The following is a 22,122-nucleotide window of genomic DNA, read 5'->3' as shown; positions in this document are numbered from 1 at the left end:
AAGGATCAATGAGGATTGAAGAGGGAGAACGTGGCCCAACTAGGTCAGCTAGGAGCTAGCTGTGAAGCGACGGTGATATGCAAGTTGGGATTGGCTGTTAAAGTGATTATTTCCCAGGAGAACTTTGAGAGACGAGATTACGACTCTGTTAGCCAATAAAGATTAAAGGAAATGGAGGGAATGGATGCCAAGGTGCGTGTCAAGTTGTCAATTGCCCAGTTGTACCTTTCTCCAATGATTGTCCGTTGGCCAACTTTGACACTTGGGCTTTTGAATGCTCTGCCTTTTAACAGCTGGATGGGTTTTGAATCTTCCCTGTATATTCTGCATGACCCTATCCCTTACCGCCGGCCCCAGATGAGTGAGCCGCCCTGTGCCTAGAGTACTGGGAGTACTGGCATGAACCCCTTTAACGGAGCTTTGATGCCGCTTATAATGCTGATTAGGCGTGAAATGATAGTAGATTGACAGAGGATGGGCTTGTTACGTACATGGGGACATTATGATTGTGAGACCCCTGTAATTCCTGTATTCCCGTATTCTATCTCTTGCCCCCACCCCTTTCCTCTTGGACTCTTGTCTATAGAGCTATAGAGTCATATTAGTCTCATCCTCCCTTTTTGCCCTAACGTTACCCTCTTGGCTTCCCCTATATGCCCATATGCCCTATGCCCTATATCCTCTTTTGGTGTACGATACAGTAGCCAGTCAGTGTACATTGAAAGCTGGTAGCTGCCAACTACCAGTTGCCACACTCCATCGGTCATGCCCTTGCCAACTTTGTCTCCCCTTCCTCCCTTACCTTACCTCGTCCCCCTTGCTCCCATCATCCCCTCACAACCACAACCACTACCATCACCACCATCCAACTATCCACATTATCATTTGCTCTTTACATCCCATCCTCTTCCTTGTCCCCGCATCCAATCCCCACAATTAATAACCCAATAACGCCCACAACCTACATCCACTCCTTTGTGATTAATCCAATCTATCTCTCACATTCAAATACCCAATACACTCTGCTTGCTCGGCCCCGGCTTAGCCTTCCCTCCTCTCGCAACTCTCCCTTCCCCTTGCTCCCAGTTCGCCTTATCCTTCGCACTCCACACCATCGCCCCGGTCACCCCACACGCGTGACAAAACCCCCAGTCGACCCCAGCTCGCATACCGTCCGCGCGCTGTTTTTCAACTGACTGTATCCCCCACCAACCCATGTCCGCGCCAGTAGGCGTCCCCATCGCCGCAGCTCCCATGGATCCCGGCGTAGCTATAGCCGGTCCCGGCCTCGGTGGTGCTCGACCAAACCCACAACACCCAGGTGGCGACAAGAAGCGCAAGGCTCCGCCAACTGGTCCTGGCCAGCCGACACGCAAGGACAGGCCATCATCAATGACAGAGGAAGACAGCGCAGCTGCCTCAAATCCTCAGAGCACAGCCAACTCTGGCACAGCGACGCCTGCGCCCACCGCCGCGGTTCCACGCGCACGCGAAGCCAAGCGCACCCGCGTCCACTTCTCGTGCGTAGAGTGTCATCGCCGCAAGCAAAAGTGCGACCGCAAAGAGCCGTGCTCGCAATGCGTGGCCCGCCGTGTGCCGCATCTCTGTCGGCCCTTCCTCAACGGCGTAGAGGACCCTAACGCGTACGTCTCAGTTGGCGCTTGGACCCATCCAGCCCCGCCTCGTCCCCATGGGCAAGCGCGGGAGATGGGGAATGCGCTCGGACGCCCAGGCCGAGTTTAGCTAACTGCAGCAACTCGGACGTGCATGCGCGGCTCACGACGATCGAGGGCATGCTAGCGCGGCTAACCCAGGTGATTCCACAAGCGATTCAAGGGCGCGGATTTAACGACGCCTCAAGTCCGGATGTGTCCAGCTTGCCTTCGGGCGAGGATGTCTTCCACCCCCAGAGCGGACCACAACAAGAACCCCCACGCCAGGCGTACGCCCACAAGCCCCCACCCTCGGGTCTATTCCCCGCCAGCTTGTCCACATCTACGCCAGTGGGACGAAGCGGCTATGGCTGGGGTTTGCGCGAGGGGCGCATGATCAACCTCACCGTCGAGGACAATGCCGAGCTACGCGATGTGCTTCTTACACTCCGCGAGTCTGGCATCACAAAGAACCATCTCGAGTGGCTCATCGCGGGTGTTCCTGGCCGTCGCATGGCCGACGCCCTTGTCGAGATGTACTTTCGGTGAGCTCCGCCGTGCGATGCTAACGCTAACGGCAGGGACATTGAGTAGGTGGCGCAAACACGGCCCGTGCGGGCGTCTCATCTCGCAAGATGGGATGGGCTTGGGGCCATAGAAGAAGTGATGAGCTAACTCGGCAGCTGGACCAGGTACAAGATCAACCGACCACAGTTCGAGCGCAGATACCAGGCCTTCTTTGACTCGATCGGGCGCAACCCCTCGAATCCCAAGCTCGATGCGGACACGATCAAGTGGATCCCGCTCATGTTCATCGTCGTGGGTCGAGCGTGATGCAATGAGACGCTGACAGAAGCTTGCGATTGCCGCCCTGTCCGCGAGCTCCGACGTGATGCCTGGCGACGAGCAACAGGCCTGGTCAAGAAGATTCTACGGCTCTGCGCGCAGTGGCCTCGAGTATGCAAAGGCCCTGCAGCGCGACAACCTCGACGTGCTCTTTGCCGGTCTACTGGCGTCACGCTACATGTGGGTCTCCGCGTCACGTGCTGTCAGCTGACATCCGCAGGCTTCTAACGCGTCGCCCAGCGGAAGGCTCGACCCCACTAACCACCGCATTCCAGCTCGGCCTCTATCGTGATGGCACTGTGCTGAATCTCGCGGACAAGCGCGAAGTAGAGATTCGACGCCGCGCCTGGGCGATGCTGTACCATCTCGATAGGACGATTTCGCTCCTGGTCGGTCGACCCGCCTCAATCTCCGACGCCCACACAGACGCGCGACCTCCCGCCAACCTCGATGACGATGAGATCGAAGGCGACTTTGATCCTGCTGGGCACCCAATGACCACACCGACGGTTTACACCTATGTGATTGTGCGGTGAGTACCGGCGTGATCTGCCGTGTGCACGGAGGAGCTTGTGCGCCGTGCCTGCAGGTGCTATCCTGCAGGTTTGGCGTGTGCGTCGCAAGTCGCCTTGCACCCAGTAAACCCGCAAAGACGAAGCTGACACCTCAGCCACAAGCTCGCTGAGATTATGGGCCGCATAGCATACCACACGTTCACGATCCAGCTGCCCGACTATCAGACAGTGTTGGCGCTCGACAAGGAGCTGCTCGCCTGGCGCAGCGGTCTACCGCCGTTCCTCGCGATGATCAACCCGGACACGAGCTTTGACCAGACGCACCCGTACCTGTTCGTGCAGCGCCATCTCCTCGCGTGCGAATGGTATTACACGCGCATCACGCTCAACCGACCGTACCTGCTCCGACGAAAGCCGCAGGACGGACGGTACGAGTACTCGCGCAACGCGGCGATCGAATCGGCTACTGCCGACCTGTTGAGCCGGCGTGCATTCATAATGGAGAAGGGTGATCTCATCATCAACTCGGGAGGATACCGAGTGCTCAATTCGTATATGGTTCTGGGTGTCACCATTAAGCGTGAGTATGATTGGCCAACGCGCCGCTCGGCTGAAGCGCCGCTAACCACAGTCGACCCGGAGTCTCCGCAAGCGGACGAGCTGCGTCACTTACTCAATGTTGTCTCCGGAAGGGCTCGCGACGAGCAGGGCAGCATGTCGGAGCCAATCGTCAAGGAGGAGCTGGCGATCGTCGAGTTCCTCACGGCCAAGAACCCGAGCAAGGCTCAGGCGGCAGTTGCAAACGGCGCGCAGAACGGGGCAGCGCGAACCGAGCCAAGCGACGAGAACACGCCTGTCGACCTCCTCCTCGGCCTGGCCAAGACCAACTCCGGCCGCCGCGCCGCCGAGGAGGAGAAGCGCCAGCTGCGCCTCCAGCAGGCGCGCGAGCAGGAGGAGCAGCGACAAGCGCGCCGCCGCGTGATGCAGCAGGCGAACGGAAGCGGCGTACCCAACCCTTGGAACTATGTACCACCGCAGATGCCAGGCTTGGACGTACACCAGCCATTCGGCGCGCGCCGTCCGCCGCCGCAGCTCGGCTCTCTCCCGCGTCCCCTCCAGCCACCAAGCCAGAGGGAGGAGGAGAAGCTCAACACGAGCTGGAGTCCAGAGAACCCCTTTGGCTTCACGGACCGCTCGTCTCCGGGCTTTGGCAACCCCAACAACATGATGCAGGGCTTCCAGGGCCAGGTCAACCTCTCACCGTACCAGGAGATGGGCATCCTCCCCGGCCCCGGTCCCGGCCCGGGCCTGAGCCCCAGCGAGCAGCTCGCCCTACAGGGCGCCGGCAGCGCTGCCAACGCCAACAACAACAACAACCCCAACAACACGGCCAACAACAACAATGCAGTAGAGAGTAACGGACATAGCCTCAACTTTGGGACGGGCCAAGAGTTCGGCTCAGCCGTCGACAACTTTGACTTTTCGGCGTTTGGAGGCCCTCACCGAGGCGTGGAGATGGCGTTCAACCCGTTCGCAATTCAGCAGACGGGCGATGAGGGGTGAGTAATAATGAGAAGCGAAGCGGCGCAGCGGCTGAACTGCGCCGTGGCGTGGTAGCCAGGCGAGCGCGAGGTGCTTTGGCGTTGCTTCATGAAGTTGCACCAGAAGCGAGAATGCCAGGGTTGCAAGCGAGATCGCCGCCGGGCCGCCAGGCTTGTGCACGCCTCGCTTCGCAGATCTCGACGTTGATCTCGATCTCTTTTGAGAACAAGGCTGATTCCAGATCCGGAAGCGAGCCAGGAGGGCAGGACGACGAAACGACGTTCCTCAACTTTATCTTGACAAAGTTTGCAAACAGCTCGGGCGAGACCATGTAGCGGCGATTCTTTGGGTGTGGCCCGACGAGGCCTTTAGCATACCCCTGTATCCGTATATCTATCCGGTTCATGCATGTTGGAGTGGGTTTGCGAGTATCCAAAGTCAGTGTAGGGTACGATACGTTCAGGCGGAATTCAAGTTCAAGAGACAGCTACAGTCGAAGCCAGCACACGAGACACACCCTCAAACCACAACATGTATCACGGTTGCCCAGTCGAACCACATAATGCGCTCGTGACGCATGTCCCAACTGACCATGTCGGCTTCATACTTCCCGGGCCATGCGATTGCCTGGAGCTTGATGTGGATGACGTCCTCGAACTGGTTGAATTCCCAACGGCAGCCCAGGCCGTCTGCCTTGCAGCCCATGCAGGTCGGTAGAGGGATGAGGTTCATCAGCGGTGGACGGAAACCAGGAAGACCCTGAGGCGGTGGTGCTGGTACATTGACGAGGATGCACGGACTCTCTCCAATATTGCAATGCAGGCAAGCCAGCTCAGCTCGGGCCTGTGGTCAGTGAAGAATCTTGGAGTAGGAATTGAGGGACAACCACTTGTACATGTAGGCTGGGACGACGAAGTGGTCGAGCTGATTGCCTCCACGGATGATGCCGCTCTTGATGCCCACTGTTGCGATGAACTCGCCAAGCACCTCTTCGATTTCGACGTAGCGTTTCAGGAAGGGGATACGGGGAAGGTCATGGGGGTGGAGGATCTCCATTAGGAGTCCCTCCTCGTCCAAATGCGCAGTGTCGGTAAGGGGAGGCGACCTGCCATTGAAATCCCCTCGGAGGAAGTGGTACGTCGCGCGGTCAGGATTGCAAGAGCTGATACGGATAAACTTCTTCGGCTCGCTCTGATCAGGAGACTTGAACGCACGACGCTTCACCGACGCCATCGTATGCGGCGCTGTCTGAGGCTTTGTAAGGTCAGTGTCGACCGCTTCATCGTTGGTGATGAGGGCGTCCTCTTCATCATTGATGAGATCACCATGGTTTCCGGGTCGGCATTGCGGAATGATGATGACTGGGTTGACGCAACGTGTTGCTGGGGAAAGCGGCTTGGACCCGGTGTCGGTGGGGCTGTATGGTGCTCTAAGCCTTGCGGTTCCGTTCCAGAGGCGCTCGCGGTGGCGGAATGAATCGCGCCGTGGTGTGACTTCGCGAGTTGGGGTGGTGTCCGAGGAGGCGGAGATGCATCCAACTCATCAGACTCGGATGCCGCTTCCCAGTCGTTCTCGGATTCAGACGCTGACGAGTTGACCAATACCTGGAATACAGCACAACGTCTTCCCTTCCTCGGCCTGAAGCTGCAGTCGTGCTTTTGGCATGTGACACACTTCACTTTCGTAACGCCACCCCGAGGGCTAAGGGAGCGCACGCGCAGGTAGAATTTCCACCGTGTGAATGAGAGCCAAAGAGGTTGCATTGTCAGAAACAGAGAGGGATGTCGGGGAAGGTTGGGATGAGGGGCACAGTGGAAGGTGAGATGAGGTGAAGCGAGAAGAGAGGTAAACCGTGAAGGTGAAGGGAAGAGAGTACGGATTCAAGGTGAGTTGTGGTGAGGAGGGACTAGACAAGAGAAGAGAGGAGTAGAGAAGGAGATCGGATGAGGTTTTGAGTCTTTTTTGACTGTTTCCAAAGGTTATTGTATTCCAAGAGTTATTTCAAAGTGTTATTATCAGTTGGGTGGCAATTAGACACACGAAATATACTCCCGCCCCTCTCCAATCTGCGACTTGCGATCATCAATCATTGAGAAAGGTTGGTTACGCGCTGGCGACTTGGTCGCCGGGGAAAACCAAAAGCATGCATCAAGAAACGTCGTACTGTACCATAAAACCATCCATTACTCGAGCGGCATATCCTCGAGGTCCTCCCCCAGCCTGTCCCACACCCTCCCCTCCGACCTGACGGCGTTACTCTCTGCGCCGACCCAAGCCCTCCATCCAAGGGTAGCCTGTGCCGCCTGCCGCGAGTGAAAGACGACACCGAGTTCGTGCCACATGCACGCGCGCACGAACACGCGGCGCGCGAGCAGTGCCGTAATAGCACTGTTATCTTGCTCGATGCCATTTGTGAGCTTGCCCACCTCGTCCTCCCATCCCGGTTTGGTGGCCGCGCGCAGGCCCTCGATCTTGGATTGGCGGGACACGACGCGCTTTTGCAACGAGTCTACGCCGTCACGAGAGAGCCGCTCGTGGCGGTGGAACAGATCACGGAAGGCCATGTATAGGTCGCGCTGGCGTTTGAGCGCCTCAATGCCGTCACTCAGGTTGGACAACTCCTGCTGTCAGCTGCAAAAGTGGTGATACTCACTCTCTCGCGCTGTTCTGCTAGGCGAGACCACGTGTAGCCCACTGTGGCTAGGCCTCGCCCGGTCCCCTGACACACATCGCAACATTTGCCGCCTGGCACGCAGCGGTAGCACGCAGCCGGCATGTCCTCCGATACGGTTGCAAGCACGACCGCAAAGCGCGTCGCCTCGGTCACGCCCTGTGTGCGGCGAGTTAGTTCGCGCTCGGCGAGCGTCACCATCTTTTGGTACGCCGAGACAAGCCCCGGAAGGCGCGTGCGGAGGCCACTGCTGTCAGTCTGCTTTCAGGAGACTCTAGCTGGCCAGCTTGGTTCGCTCGTTGGCTCCACACTCACTCCAACTTGTCCTCGAGGTCGGCCGGGATCGCCATCTCCTGCGCCGGGTTCAGGCGCTTGCTCGCACTCTCCTCCTCCGTCGACACCTTGACGCGCTTGCGCCACGCCTCAAAGTTGGGCTCTGTCATGAAGACGTTGAGCGCACCATCGTCACGTACGACGGGGTGGTTGACGAGGGCATTGATGAACCGCTGCAGGCCCTTACGGCGGGTCTCAAGGAACGCTGAGTCGGGGTTCATCCTTTTCGGCGGCAGGGCCGGGAGGAGGCGGAACGGGTAGCGATGTAGCAGCGTCGAGTGGAGCCACACAAAGTCCGAGTAACGGCGCGACAGCGTATCGGGCCGCTTGTCACTCGACACGCGGTACTTCTGCAAGAACCATCCTTCCTTTTGTGCGCACAGCTCGACAGACACCTTCTCGAGGCGTAGCCAGTACCCACGCTCAGCCTCAGCGTCGGGGTTACCGCCGTTCTGCGCTCCGTTCGCGTCGTAGGTCGCACGAGCGGGGGGGAAGTGCTGCGTGGTGTCCCATGGGGAAAAGGTGCTACTGGGACTCTGGGGGAGGGTTGGGCGTGCTGGCGCGGGCGAGTCGGATGTCACCGACAGACGCGGAGCTGGGAGGGGGAGTGCTGCGTCCACGGCTGCGAGAGTCAGTTCGGAGCTTGGATCGGACTGGGCGAGTGCGACGAGTGCGAGCGCGCGGTATAGATCCGCGCGACCCAGCGACTGGTCGTCCGTTAAGCTGATGATCTGGCGTGAGCCCTGGACCAGTCTCCTTGGCGAAAAGAGACAACGGATGGACGAACCTTTTCCGCGACCGGTGTCGGGAGGCGCGCACTCGCCACCATACGATGCAGTGTGGCCTGGGAGACGGCGCCGCCGCTCTCGAGCTGCCGGAACAGAGTGATGTATCCTTCCGGTGGGTCGTCTGGCGTCAGCACCGCCACTGGGAAACGCACCGATGAGAGCATCGAGGTTTGGCGTCTGCGACAAGCCACTGCCACCGCTACCATTGGTAACGGTGCTCGTGCTCGTGTTCAAAGAGCTAGAGTTCAAGCTCGGCATGCTAGGCATGCGGGGCATGTTGGGTGCGGGTGTTCCACCGCGAGCAGGACTCTGCGTCCCGCTCCACGGGTCGACATCGTACCCGCTCGCGAGGGGATCTGAGAATCCGCCGCTCTGCATATTTGCCCGCGGCGTATTACTGTTGTCAGCTGCGTCGGTGCGAGCAAAAACCCACAACATTATCTTGGAGACGAGTGAATGTGGTGGCGGTGACGACGCGAGTTGGTCGAAGGGGGGCACCAGGGATAATCTGGCCGTGCCTGGATTTCCTCAACCTCTCCTCCCCGCATCTCCAGTTAGCGGAATGCAACATCCTCCACTTGTCAGTGATAACATGTCTCGCATCGACGAAAAGGCCGGCGGATGGGAGGCGGTCCGAGATGCCGAGGTCGACGCGGCCGTGAATGCGCATGACGAGGATAGACTGCGCCGCCTTTCGGTGATGCCGGGCGGGTTTGGGAGCCGGTCCGCTCGATGCCGCGCCTGGTGAGTTCCCCCATCCCTCCTCACCGCGCTATTAGCTAATATCAGGCTCGAGCTCCTCCGTGTCGAAAGGCTGCAGAGTACACCCTCATCGCCAGAAACGACACGGTTCGCGACACCCGAGACCGACGCTGAAACGGTCGTGTACACCCCCCACCAGGATGAGGGGCAGGTGCTGCTCGACACGCGGCGGGCGTTCGTGACGTATCCCCGGGGTGAGTGTTGGAGTCTGCTTCTTCCTCTTTCTCTTCCACTTCCTTTTCCTCTTTCGCTTCTGATGGACCGAACACACTAACGTCCGCAGATATATCGTCCGACGCCAAGGCAGACATGCAGGAGGATCTGACGGCGCTGATCTGCACCGTCCTCCAACGCCATCCTGCGCTGAGCTACTTCCAAGGCTTCCATGACATCGCAACCGTGATGTACCTCACGTTTCTCTCGAAAGTGCCTCGCCCTCGAGAAGGGGCTACAGCACAGGATAGAGAGGAATGGGACACGCTCGTGCGCGCCACCGAGGTGGTTGCGCTCAGCCGCACGCGCGATGGAATGGGCAAGGACCTCGGGCCCATGATGGGCATGCTCAAGCTCCTTCGGCGTGTGCTCGCCGCAGCTGACCCAGGGCTGTACCGCATCTCGGCATCGTACGTATCTCTGCAGACGTGGCTCACTCCAGAATCTCGCCGGTACCGACACTGCCGTTCTTCGCCCTCAGTTGGATCCTGACGCTGTTCTCACACGATGTTGATACTCTTGCACCCGTTCAGCGCATCTTCGACTACCTCATCGCCCGCAACCCCATCAGCGCAATCTACCTCGCTGTTGCTGTGCGTCTCTCCTGTGTTAGGCTGACATCAGATCCTCATGTCGAAGAAGCGGCAGATGCTCAAGCTTGCTGCTGACCTCGGACCCGAAGTACGCCTTGATCCATCTCTCCTCCACCCGCTGTTCCAGCGACTGCCTCCGCTGTACTCGGATACGCCGGATGAACCCACGCCCCCGCCCGGTTTCCACGACCCTAATGCGGAGGCGAGAGGCAAGTTCGACGAGCCAAACCCCTACACACCCATTGCGTTGAGCGGCATCTTCCAGCTCGCCGACAAGCTGCAGGCAAAACATCCATTCGATGGGTCGCGCGTGCGCGCGCACGAAGTTTTGGGCTCTGGAAGTGTTGTGAGGACTTACGTTTTGGAGCTTGGAGAGCAACTGGACGAGCAGGCCAAGGTGGACGAAAAGGCAGCTCTGAAGGCGTGGACGCTGGCCGACGCCGAGGCATGTATCGACAAGGACGTGGTGCTACCAGGCGGTGACCAGCTCGACGACGAAGAGCCGGTCCCCTGGCCCGACCGGCTCGGCGGACTCGCGCGCTCCCGGCGCATCGTCACCACCATCACCATCGGTGTACTACTGATCGGCGTCGGGGCCGCGTTATACCGCTCAACCGGGAGATACCGCCTCGCGGCGTGGTGGACGACATTTATGCGGCGCGACATCTCGTGGGCGCGTGCATATCTGGGCCAGTATGTGCCGGCCCTACGTGACTTGTAGCCTGCACCCTGCTTGTCTGTTGTAATCTCTCTAGAGTACCTGTGTTTTGTCGGTTCGGTTGGATGCAGGATGCAGGACGCAAGGATGCGGGATGCAGGATGCAGGGGTCAACGGGTTAACCGACCAGGTACGCGTACAGGTACGCTGGCAGGATTAAGGATTAGAGCCTGAATTGGGCGCGGTACAGTCGATTGTTGTATTGCACCGCATTTGCCTGAGAGCTGAGAGGGAGGATGTATCCATGCACGCAAGCTGGTTGAGATGTGCATGGCTGTCCGGGAAATGCGGAGAATGAGGACAAGCGTTTAGAAAGTCTGTATTTATATATTGATGTATATATGTTTAGTCGCTGGATACCGTCATAGAAGAGGTTTGAGTGCGAGTGTGACAAAGGGGATTATAGCCTCCATCGCCACCAGGGGTAATGTCTCAGTCAAAGCCTAGTTACACTCACTCCTGTCCTATGTCATTCCTAACAATTCAAACCCATAATACTTCCTAAACCTTTAGAGAGATGCATCCCTTCTCCTACCCCTTTACTCTTCACTTTTCTCTCATCTCCCATCTCTCATTCTTTTAATCATTCTTTCTCTTTACTCACTCTCATTGTCGTGTCTACTTTGTTTAGCGGCGTGAATGCCGCGAACGCGACCCCTTTCCTCCACAAACCCTTCCCTCGCCCCTTCTGCCGAACCTTGTTAGACCGCCAGCCTCCATCCCGCTAGGCCGCCAAGACTTCCTACGTCAACGAGGTCATCATCTGCTGACGATTCTCATCCTCTTCTTCTCTCACAACAATATCAATGTGGTCGACAATCGTATTTCTGGCTGCGGCCGTCGGCGCCTCAGCGTTCAACTTTACGACGACCACACCAACACAATGTCAGGACTGGACGATCACGTGGTGCGTCTACGTCTACGTTATCGCCGTTCGCCGATGACCGCACATTATCTCAACACGTCCCTGTTGCACTTCCGGGCTTGCCCAGCTCATGCGATGTCTTCACATTACACTCTATCCTCCCTCCGTCACCTCTCTTTCCTCTATGCTCGCTAACTCGACAGGGATGGCGGAACAGCACCGTTCTACATGCTCATTGTTCCGGTGAGTGCTCTGGTTGACAGACCGGCCGGATGGGTGGCAACACCACCAGCCTGAGCGCACCCTGGACCACGTTGACCTTAGGCGGTTACTATTACCTATGGCCGAATCCAAAACATCTCGCTCCCAGTCTCTGGCAGCCCGCCCTACAGTTACACGTTCAAGCTCGAGCAGCCCACCGGCCTCGAGTTTGCGGTGGTGCTCTCGGACGCAACGGGATGGGGCACTGGTGGTGCAAGCGACATCCAACGTGAGTCCGTCGGCGGCTGGCGGCTGGCGACTGTGCTGTTGAAGCTGACATGACCAGGTGTCCAGATCTCGCAGGACCCGGCGTGCCTCAGCGCACTGGCCCTCGCAGACTTCTTCTTCTGGACCGAGCCGGTCGACCTCCCACATCAATGTAGCTCGATGCGCGTCGCCTGGAACACGCAGAACATCACGTACCCTTTGGGATTACACGGGTTTGTACCAGGCGGCAGCACTTGGGACATCCCCGTCCCGCAAGACCGACAGCTCTCCTCGGCAAATTGGACCGTTGACATGGAATCTGGCACGCGGTTCCTCCTCCTAATGACCGACGCCGGGAAATACGGGACGGGCGGCAGCACTACGCCCATTACAGTGCAGTTTAGCGGTAACAGCACGTGCATGGGCCCCGACAGTCCACGAGTGACCAGCAAGCCAACGCAGACGCCGTCCGCGACGCCCTCAGCGTCGCCGTCTCCCAGTGCCGGAGGTGGTGGCTCTAACGTCGGTGCGATTGTGGGCGGTGTCGTTGGTGGCATCGTAGGCCTCATTCTTGTTCTCACGGCACTGTGGTTGTTCTGCCGCCGGCGCAAGCGCAGTAGTACCGAGAACGGAGCAATGGTAAGCGATTCACGGAGGCGGTCCGAGGAGACTCGGATGCGCTTGATTGGCCGCCTGACCGGCCAGCGCACGAGCGGCCATGAACGCAGCGGACGCCGCCCCCACTCGGGTTTCGAAATCGACGTCTTCGAGGGACCGTATTCAGACGATGCGAGATCCGAAGCCGACCACGCTGAGGCGGACCCTCACATGACGCCCTACACGTACGACACCCCGAACCGTAACAGCATGCTGTCGACCGAGAGCAGCGGTTCGCAACCTCTACCGCTCCAGCCCAGCAGTGGTGCGAGCCGGCCGCGTCAGGTCGGCGAGAAGGGCATGTTGGCTCTCAGTCGCGGGGCGAATGTGGGGCCTCCTTTGAGCGAATCGAGCGGTGGCACACGCGGCCGCCGCTTTGAGGATCTCCAGACTGTATCCGAAATGGCGATTGACAGCGCCAATTCGGGGCGCCCAGTCGATCGCGAGGCGCTCCTCGCGTTCCTCGACCCACCACCTTTGTACACTTCCAACCCCGACGAGGCGGGCGACCGGACGTCGCGGGCTTCAGGCTCGACAGACGTGCGGCCCTCATCCATGGCCGGACCTGGGTCCCCGCAGTCACGTCCTTCCGAGGAGCCCGCACGGCCCAACCGCCCTGATGGACAGTAACGGACAATAAACGATGGCCGACTGATAGACCGGCAAATTAATGTATTATATATGCATGCAGCGTGAGCGAGAAAGAGACTGGATGGGAGGCAGGGGGAATGGGAGTGCAGTGGCCGTTGTGCTGGCTCACTTGTCGATCTGGAATGGTTCAGATGTCATGTCCAGATGTTAAGAGTAGTAGATAGGAACGTGCAGTTGAAAGGGAGATTAGAGAGTTAGAGATGGCGGTTGGATGGAATGCCACACTGCCATTTGACGGCGTTTCGAAAATACTCCCGTTGGCATGAGTCATTGCATTGAGTAGTTGTAAGTAGCAGTAGTAGTAGTAGTACAGTAGTAGGTAGCAGGCCATAGCAGGAGTACAGGAGTGTAGTAGCATAATTGTACTACGCGTCGTTTCTTTGGGCATCAACTAGTGATATCCATCAACAACACAACCCACAAACCACACACCCTACAACCACTCATAGCATTCATTCACTCTTCACTCTTCACTCTTCTCCTCTGATCATCTTACATAAACTCGCCATCTACAACACAACACAAAGCGCCACCGCGTTACCGTCCTCTGTCGACCGGATCTCCCCCTGTCGCCATCCTCCCTCCCTTTCCTCATTAACTTTCAACCGCCGCACTTGGCATCCCCACTTTCGTCCCCGATTAACCCGACGCCAAGCGTCGTACCCGCCCACAATTTCCCGCTCTCGACCTCGCCCTCGCACCCGCATTCGCCCCGTCGACGACCAGCTCTTCACAATGTCGGGCGCACGGAGTATTGTGAGCTGCGCAATGTCGAGGAAGCACTGACAGCAGGCACGGGTTTACGCCGACGTGAACGAGAAGATGGGCCGCTCGTGGTGGGACTATGGTGCGTTGCTTCGTGTGATTGGCGGGGACGGCTCGGCTGGCAGCTTGTGCTTGTGTTGTGCGACATTGTCTAGCTACTGCCCTCACTGCGCTTAGTGATAGCGCTGTTGATAGCCGCGGCGATTATTCTCACTTTGCTCGCTCGTCTCCCATCGGCTGTCCTCCTTCTTGCCTATCTCCGTCCCGTTCTCCTCCTCTTCCCCTCCCCCTCCCCTCTCCCGTTTCTTCCTCAGCCCCCTGTTCCCTCCGCCCTCCACCTCGCCCCCATCGCCTCCTCCACCTCGCTCACCTCGTCTCTGACTCCAGACAACCTCGTCGTCACATGGGGCGTACAGGACAACTACGAGATTGTGCGCAAGGTCGGACGAGGAAAGTACTCAGAGGTACGTAGCGTCAAGCATCATCACCAGAGTGTGTTTGCTGATCTGACAAGGTTTTCGAGTCGGTCCACCTGCCCACGAACCAGAAGTGCATCGTCAAGGTGCTCAAGCCAGTGAAGAAGAAGAAGATCAAGCGCGAGATCAAGATCCTGCAGAACCTGGCGGGTGGGCCCAACGTCATCGGCTTGTTGGATGTGGTGCGTGACAGCCAGTCCAAGACTCCGTCGATCGTGTCCGAGTACGTCAACAACACCGAGTTCAAGACGCTGTACCCCAAGTTCACCGACTTTGACGTGCGCTTCTACATCTTTGAGCTGCTCAAGGCGCTCGACTTTTGCCACTCGAAGGGTATCATGCACCGCGACGTCAAGCCACACAATGTCATGATCGACCACGAGAAGAGGCAACTGCGCCTCATCGACTGGGGACTGGCCGAGTTCTACCACCCGGGCACAGAGTACAACGTGCGCGTGGCATCGCGGTACTTCAAGGGTCCCGAGCTCCTCGTCGACTTCCAGGAGTACGACTACTCGCTCGACATGTGGTCGCTCGGGTGCATGTTTGCGTCCATGATCTTCAGAAAGGAGCCTTTCTTCCACGGCCATGACAATGCCGACCAGCTTGTCAAAATCACAAAGGTGCTCGGCACTGACGAGCTCTTCAACTACCTCGAGCGCTACGACATTGACCTCGACTCCCAGTTCAACGACCTCATCTCGCGCTACCCGCGCAAGCCGTGGACCAAGTTTATCACGACCGAGAACCAGCGCTTCATCTCGAACGAGGCCATTGACTTTTTGGACAAGCTTCTCCGCTACGACCACCAGGAGCGCTTGACAGCAGCCGAGGCGCAGCAGCACCCGTACTTTGGTACGGCCTTCTGATCCAAACGTAACTGACATCAGTACCCGTCAAGCAGGCTGCATAAGGCCACGCGAGCGTCAAAAGCGGGCTAGTATTAGGAGGCTCCGGCGCGCCCGTTGCCAATGTTCTCGAGGCACGGCCGAGCGTCGCCGCTGTCTGTAGAGATACCCATTATGAGTTCGCTGTCACAGATATTCCCTTTTCCTCTCTCCGTGTTCCATAGACGGCCGCCATGTTTCGCATGCACAATGATATCGCCACTTTACCTGAAGGAAGTCGTGGACGATTTACGTGGGCTGGCTGGAGGGGGTGGACCTGTTGGCGTGGGAGTTGTTAGGTGCAGTGTGTGCCTGGCTTTGGTAGGGGGGAAAGGAAGGTTGGATTCCAAACCCCTGGACTCTTGTCATAAAGCCCCAACCCATCCATCTCACACACTATACACCATCCTCCTCCTCTTCCTCGTCTTCAACAATCTCCATATCCTTATCGAGTCTCTTCTTATTATCTCTCTCATCTACACATCCCCCTCGACTTCCCTGCAACTCGTCACGCTCCCATTTCTTGATCCTTCCCCTCCTGGCATCCCGGACTTGCGGCATCCGGCACTGCCACCAGCAAAGACCGTCCATCCTACACGCCAGCTAGTCGACACCCACTCATACACGTTCGATCAGCCATGGCATACTCACAGCTTGAACCTGGCGTCCAGCCAACTCAGGCGCTACCGCGTAAGGGCGAGGACCAGGACCAGCACATTCTGCGCGAGTTCAAGGTGGGTGGCGCAAGGCGGACGGGTTCGTGCTAACGCGCAGCGCAAGCTCACAGAGGGTACGTCGACCCTGCTCTGCTTAGCCTTATCTGACGGACCGCGCGCAACTGCGGACGCGTCAGCGGTGGAGCTGGTGGCAATCGCTATCAATAGCTGCCATTCCATTGCTCTGCCGCAGTGAGGCTGTTGGCAGGATCGGGTTGCATTCCTAATGACGAATCGCTGACGTCCAGACGAAGGATACATCAGTTACTTCACTGAGCGGTGAGCCTGTAACGCGCAACGTGCTGACTCCTTCCACAGCCTCAAAATCGAGAAGGATTATATCCAGGCATTGTCCAAACTCCACGCCAAATCCAAGGGCGCCGACATCCTCCAGGACGAGTATGTCTACGTGGCGCGAGTGGACTCGCCCTGTGGCTGACTGCAGTGCACCGCATCCACGCGCGCGTGTCACCTCGACCGCGCGCCGTGCGTGGTTTGACGTGCGTGATTACACGACCAGGGAGATCGAGACACGTGAGGCTTTCTACAATGCGCTCCAGAACGATGTGTTGGCCCCACTCGTCGCAGTGCGTCATACACAAACCCGTGTCCAGAGCCGTATCTGCGAAGACCTCAAGGCAGCGACGGGCTCGTACGAAGAATACGCCTATGTCAAGGTGCCCAAGATGCAGCGCGCGTACCGCTCAAAGACGCAAGCCGTCGAGGACCACCGCAAGCAGCAACAAGCGATAGAAATGCAGGCCAAACTCCTGGCCGAGCAGGTTCCGAAGGAACCTCCCGAGTCCAAGCCTCACCCCTACTCGTCCCACGGACATTCGCCAAGCACTTCGTCCATCAACAATGCGACAGGGAGCTGGGGCAGCGGACTGTCCGACGCAGAATCGGGCACCCCACCGGGGAATGCGCCCAACGCGCAGTCCCCACAGAGCCCACAGCACGCCCAAACGCTGTACACACAGTCCTACCCGCAGCCGCCGTACCCTCAGCAGCAGACTGCTGCATCGGCGCAGTCCGACGTTCGTCCGTTCGAGCGTGAGACCCGGTCCCTTGGGCACGGCCTGTCTAACAGCATCTCTGGGCGCGCCCGTTCCGGCTCGGGATCGTACGCCGCGACCAGGCAGGCAGTCGACGCCAAGTCTAAGGAGGTGTTTAGCGACATTGCTGCGCACTCGAAGAAGGGCTTTGCGGCGATCATGCAGCGCCTCGGCGGCGAGCGCGAAGGCGAGGGCCCACCTTCGATTGTTGCCCCGGACAGCACACTTGGCGGCGCGAGCGCGAGTGTGAGACGAGGGTCCGTGCGGCACAATAACGGTGCAGTCAAGGGCGCCAAAACTAAGCGCGACGCCGAGGAGGCCGACAAGGCGTACCGCCACGGCGTGTTCCATGTCGAGACGCTGCGTCTGCGCCGCGAGAAGTTGCAGCAATCGGCCATCACCAGCCTGAGTCAGTTCAACGTTGAACTCAATGCGGCGCTCTTCGTCGCGCTCCGCGCGTACGCGCAAATCGCACGCGGCGCAGCCATGACGCTCGCCCAGTCGACCGACGTCGTCTCGCAGAGTGTTCGCCAGGTTGACCCGACGCGCGACAAGGCGCTCTTCCACTCTCGCCTTCCCGTCGTCTCGCGCTACCCACAGATCATGTACGAGAACTTCTATGTCGGAACTTGTCGATCGCTCATCTTTGGCTTCCGCCTAACCGACTACGACTTTGCGCGTGGAGAGATGGGCGGCCACGGGAGGCCACCGCTCATAGTCGAAAAGTGCATCGCTTGGATCGACGCCCTCGGCAACGACGCCGAGGGCATCTACCGCATGAGCGGACGGCAGCAAACTGTGCGCCGCCTGATCCACAACATTGAGCTGAACGAGGACACTTTCAACTTTACCTCAGACGACGACGTCTACTCAGTCGCTGTCGTGCTAAAGGCGTATCTGCGCGACCTGCCAGACCCTCTCTTCCCATTGCCACACGCTGAGCGGGTCAAGTGGACCGAGTCGAGAGAGGAGCACTACAAGAACCACTTCTCTACACTGCGCGGCCGCCTCCGCCGCCTGCCGACCATCCACCAGACGACGTTCCAGGCCGTCATCGAGCACCTGAACCGCATCTCGAAGAACGCCGCTGAGAACAAGATGAACGCGACCAACCTGGCCGTCGTGTTTAACTCGGTACTCTTTGGGCAGGAGCAGATGTCCAACGATGCCGACGCGCTCAAGATGCACCTCCAGAAGGACACGGTGCTCGAGGAAATTATCACCTACCCCGAATTCCTGTTCCCGCCGGAGGGCAACTATGGCGGCGAACCACAGTCGCCCAGTAAGGCAAGCAGCAGGATGAGCTCGCAGACCCGCCTCGACCTATACCCTTCGCCGACGGGCGGGAACTCGATGAGTGCGCTGTCGGGCTCGCCTGCAGTGCATACCCCGCCGCTGCACGTGTACACGACGCAGCACCCTATAGCTGCGCAGCACGCGCGTGCGGGGAGCGACGACCCTGGTGTCGCACCCCGGCCGGTGCAGACACCGATCTCGTTCCAGCCTCCGTCACACAATTCGACGGGCCAGCACATCTCGGCCCAGTCGTCACTCCAGCCACCCCTTCCACCTGGTGCCCAGACGCCACACATTCCGCCGCACCCGGACAGCAGCGGCTTCGGATCCCAACTGGCCAGCCTGGACATGGACTCGATGGACATGGAGCACGCATTGAACGGGCAGATAGGCCTTACACCCGACGACGGCCTCGACCTGCTCTTCAACCCCGACAAGATCCCGATGTCGTTGCGCGACTCCCTTCCCAACGACATTCATGTGCGCCCGCTTGCCTCGGACGACTTCCTCCGCGCCCACTTTGCGCTACTTGGCAATCTGTCGCCGTCCCCGGCCCTCGCGCCGAGCGTGTACGCCGCTCTCTTCCGCGCCCTCAAGTCGTGCCACGACACGTATTATATTGTCGTGTTCGTCGATCGCGCGACAGACCAGGTCGTCGCGTCCGGCACTGTTGTCAAGGAGCGCAAGTTTATCCGCGGCGGTAGCGTTTCCGCACACATCGAAGACATTGTCGTTGGCCAGAGTGGTCAGGGGCGCGGACTAGGGATGAAGCTTGTCGTGGGATTGCGTAACCTTGCGACCGAGTTGGGTTGCTACAAGACGATTCTGGACTGCCAGGAGTGTAAAGTCCGTGAGTACCAATATATCCAATCCCATACCGGTGCCTGCCCATAACCCACTCACCTCTTACTACCCGCTCCTATACTGACACCAGCGTTCTACGAGAAATGTGGATTCACACTACGCGGACGCCAGATGGCATACTACGTGCCGACAGCCGAAGCACCTCCGCGCCGCGAATCGCTGGCCAAACCCGGCCTGGCATCGCAGTCGTCGACGCCGGTGCGCTTCCCCCCCCAGCCCGAGGAGAAGGAGGATGACGAAGACGGGGGTGACGAGGACATTGTCAGCATCGCTGAGACATATATGACTGACAACACGGGCACGGACGAGACGTTCACCAACGTCTCGTACCGCTTCCCGACGCACAGCACTCGCAATGCCGGGCGAGGCGTGGCCAGCACCGACCCCGAGACGTCCAGCCCGTCGGTCGGGGGACCCGGCGACGAACCCGTCCTCGACCTCGACACGCCGACGGGGAGCGTGCGCAGTTGGAACTCGGCCCACTCGTCGGGCGCTCGGCCGTGCCCAGTCCTGGGGATGGAGCGGGACACATACTTCTAGTCTGGGTTTTCATGGACAATAACGACACTACGAGTTAGCGACATTCATGGATCGTATGTTTGACGAGGGGCAGAGGATGTGATGGGCTTGGCGAGAGCTCTGGGCTGTGGACAGTTCCTACGTTCGGGTTACATGAATTGCGGCAGATGACGACTTGTGTCTGCGGCTGCATGTATCCGTTCATCTAATCTGAGAGAAGGAACTTGGTCGTGGGTCTTCTCCATACCCATTTTCACTCTCTCACTCACTCACTTCTCCCACGTTCCCACCCTCACTGCAGTATGTAGACATCTAAATCGACCTTGCCATTTCCCATGTTCCCACCTGGGATTAATGATCCCTTTGTCGCAGGTTGCGGTCTGGACAGGACTTTGCCCCTTGTACTGTGGCTCTGTGATGGCTCATGTGGCTGACCTGGATGGACTACAAGGTCGTTTTCTCTTTCAGCACTGCCACAAAGTAACAAGGATAAGTGAGAGGAGTGAGAGTGAGACGAGTGAGACGAGGAAGACAGCCTAATATCCAAACCCAACCCCAACCCCGACCGAGAAAGATGTACCAGGTCCCACATCGACGTTACGACTGGGGCAAACCCAGGTTCGGTACTCCCACTCACATGCTTTACTCGGCAGTACATCCTGGCCCCATGAATTTGGGCACGGTCATCTGTTTCCCCTTTCAGCGGGACTGTGACCAACAAGAGAGTACAAAATCGCCTGACAAGTTGCCACACGCGTGCAAGGTTGTGGCAATTTCTCCAGCGGGCCATGATTTTCTGTTAACATTGGCATGGGTAATCTCGCCTAAACACGCCATATCTGGTGTCTATGAATTATACTGACACTATCACATTGTTAAAATGGGTTGTTCTCTGTTCTGAAGTTGCAAGACAATACCTCGAGGACTTGTGAAATGGATGACTTGTGGGCATTGTGGATGTCAGGCTGTAATCGCCCACCTGATCCAGTTGACCTAGCCCTCGGATTCGTATGCCGGTCATCTGCCACTTAGGATCCACGTCTGCCACACCACTGATTTTACCTACGTTGTCTTCTGATTCCCACTCCAAATGGCTTCCCCAAATGGCTGGAAAAGCTGAACAAAGGAACCAGCTCAGCGATCTGGCGGCTGACGATTACAGAACACAACGATCTGGGGGCCCGCTGGGTGTCTCCCATCATATCACCTCGCATCGCTCGTTCCGAGACGTTGAACGCGCCAAGCAAACTTGGCACCGGACACTGTTCGCACGCTATGAAACGGGGTGGAGACTGTTATGTTGTTCCTCGACCTGACGACTGAGGATTGTGGGCCTTGGGCTGTGCGGCTGCGGGATGCGGAATATCGGTGGCGTTTTTGCTGCTGAATGCCATGGCGAGATGCCGAATGACGAGGATGGCTAGAGAGGCGGGTGGGCTGACTGGCACAGCAAGTCAATACACAAGACACAATGGACAAGGCAATAAGGTAAGGCATGGCGCGCAAACCAGGGCCGGGCGCTCGTGACAAGCGGACAAGAAATGGAGGTTCCGTAACTCGATACGCCACGTCTGTCTTGGCCTTCAAGCCCCTCTTTGAGTGGGGGAGTTTGGTCCTGGTTCAGGTGATGAGGAGGAGAATTCCAATTCATTGTCACTCTCATCAAGCATACATGGCTTCATGGCTTTTTTCGCAACATCCCGACAGTCAAAAAATGGTAATACAAGCTCTCACCGGGTACCTGAGGAGATGAAGCCACGAGGCCTCAAGATACATGCCTCATGCCTCGCTGGGATCGCTTGTGCGACCAATGACAAAATACTGTGTTGTTGCGTGTATCTAGAGTGTATCTCACGGCCCGAGTATAGTTTATGCGGTGATTCCGCGGACGAAACTGTGTAATCCCTGAAAAACACAGTGGCAAGATGTATGCGTGACGATCACAAGCGAGGAATGGATCAGCAATGTTTGCCTCTCGTCCCCCTCCTCACTCTACTGGTCGGCTCACTCGGTCCTCAATGCTTACTCTCAAGGTACTGTAACGACATGACCCAGTTTGACGTAGGCGGGCCCCGCCGCGCCGTATGAACATGGCGGCCGGCGCGGCCCGCAAGTAGGTTTTGAGAGGTGAGGCATTGATACCGGGAATACCGGGGTAATGGTAATGGTACCACTGCCAATCAGTGTACCTGGGCGACAATCTACACAATGAGGCAATCAAGGAATGAGGCAATTTGGGCACTGAATTTAGGATGCTATCCTATTGTCCA

At 58.2% G+C, this 22,122-nt stretch overlaps 7 protein-coding genes across 7 annotated transcripts; 5 read left to right on the top strand and 2 right to left on the bottom strand.

Moving 5' to 3' along the window:
- Positions 1-1,215: 1,215 nt before the first annotated feature.
- CcaverHIS019_0201320 (uncharacterized protein) lies at positions 1,216-4,890 on the top strand (the record flags this gene model as incomplete). Its single annotated transcript, XM_060597109.1, has 9 exons — positions 1,216-1,643; positions 1,754-2,197; positions 2,234-2,242; positions 2,336-2,471; positions 2,506-2,678; positions 2,719-3,030; positions 3,169-3,593; positions 3,645-4,572; positions 4,797-4,890. 9 exons carry the CDS (start codon positions 1,216-1,218, stop codon positions 4,888-4,890), a joined length of 2,949 nt encoding a protein of 982 aa, XP_060454036.1.
- Positions 4,891-5,404: 514 nt separating this feature from the next.
- On the bottom strand, positions 5,405-5,788 carry CcaverHIS019_0201310 (uncharacterized protein; the record flags this gene model as incomplete). Its single annotated transcript, XM_060597108.1, has 1 exon — positions 5,405-5,788. The coding sequence occupies one exon, from the start codon at positions 5,786-5,788 to the stop codon at positions 5,405-5,407; it is 384 nt and encodes a 127-aa protein (XP_060454035.1).
- A 950-nt stretch (positions 5,789-6,738) lies between these two features.
- Positions 6,739-8,785, bottom strand: MVP1 (uncharacterized protein; the record flags this gene model as incomplete). The annotated part of the gene is made up of 6 exons (XM_060597107.1): positions 6,739-7,176; positions 7,209-7,473; positions 7,542-8,290; positions 8,347-8,468; positions 8,500-8,744; positions 8,781-8,785. The coding sequence occupies 6 exons, from the start codon at positions 8,783-8,785 to the stop codon at positions 6,739-6,741; spliced, it is 1,824 nt and encodes a 607-aa protein (XP_060454034.1).
- Positions 8,786-8,939: 154 nt separating this feature from the next.
- GYP8 (uncharacterized protein) lies at positions 8,940-10,636 on the top strand (the record flags this gene model as incomplete). Its single annotated transcript, XM_060597106.1, has 5 exons — positions 8,940-9,091; positions 9,137-9,303; positions 9,393-9,732; positions 9,765-9,915; positions 9,947-10,636. The coding sequence occupies 5 exons, from the start codon at positions 8,940-8,942 to the stop codon at positions 10,634-10,636; spliced, it is 1,500 nt and encodes a 499-aa protein (XP_060454033.1).
- Positions 10,637-11,439: 803 nt separating this feature from the next.
- Positions 11,440-13,253, top strand: CcaverHIS019_0201280 (uncharacterized protein; the record flags this gene model as incomplete). Its single annotated transcript, XM_060597105.1, has 5 exons — positions 11,440-11,540; positions 11,702-11,741; positions 11,823-11,988; positions 12,046-12,605; positions 12,672-13,253. The coding sequence occupies 5 exons, from the start codon at positions 11,440-11,442 to the stop codon at positions 13,251-13,253; spliced, it is 1,449 nt and encodes a 482-aa protein (XP_060454032.1).
- A 756-nt stretch (positions 13,254-14,009) lies between these two features.
- On the top strand, positions 14,010-15,428 carry CKA1 (uncharacterized protein; the record flags this gene model as incomplete). The annotated part of the gene is made up of 5 exons (XM_060597104.1): positions 14,010-14,030; positions 14,067-14,121; positions 14,427-14,503; positions 14,554-15,370; positions 15,406-15,428. 5 exons carry the CDS (start codon positions 14,010-14,012, stop codon positions 15,426-15,428), a joined length of 993 nt encoding a protein of 330 aa, XP_060454031.1.
- Positions 15,429-16,040: 612 nt separating this feature from the next.
- On the top strand, positions 16,041-19,873 carry CcaverHIS019_0201260 (uncharacterized protein; the record flags this gene model as incomplete). Its single annotated transcript, XM_060597103.1, has 6 exons — positions 16,041-16,136; positions 16,177-16,192; positions 16,367-16,397; positions 16,437-16,517; positions 16,564-19,319; positions 19,404-19,873. 6 exons carry the CDS (start codon positions 16,041-16,043, stop codon positions 19,871-19,873), a joined length of 3,450 nt encoding a protein of 1,149 aa, XP_060454030.1.
- Between the last annotated feature and the right edge of the window lie 2,249 nt (positions 19,874-22,122).

Source organism: Cutaneotrichosporon cavernicola (assembly GCF_030864355.1).
Source record: "Cutaneotrichosporon cavernicola HIS019 DNA, chromosome: 2".
Classification (NCBI taxonomy): Eukaryota; Fungi; Basidiomycota; class Tremellomycetes; order Trichosporonales; family Trichosporonaceae; genus Cutaneotrichosporon; species Cutaneotrichosporon cavernicola.
The sequence above is the reverse complement of the archived record's forward strand: the minus strand, read 5'-3'. Positions and strand labels throughout refer to the sequence as shown.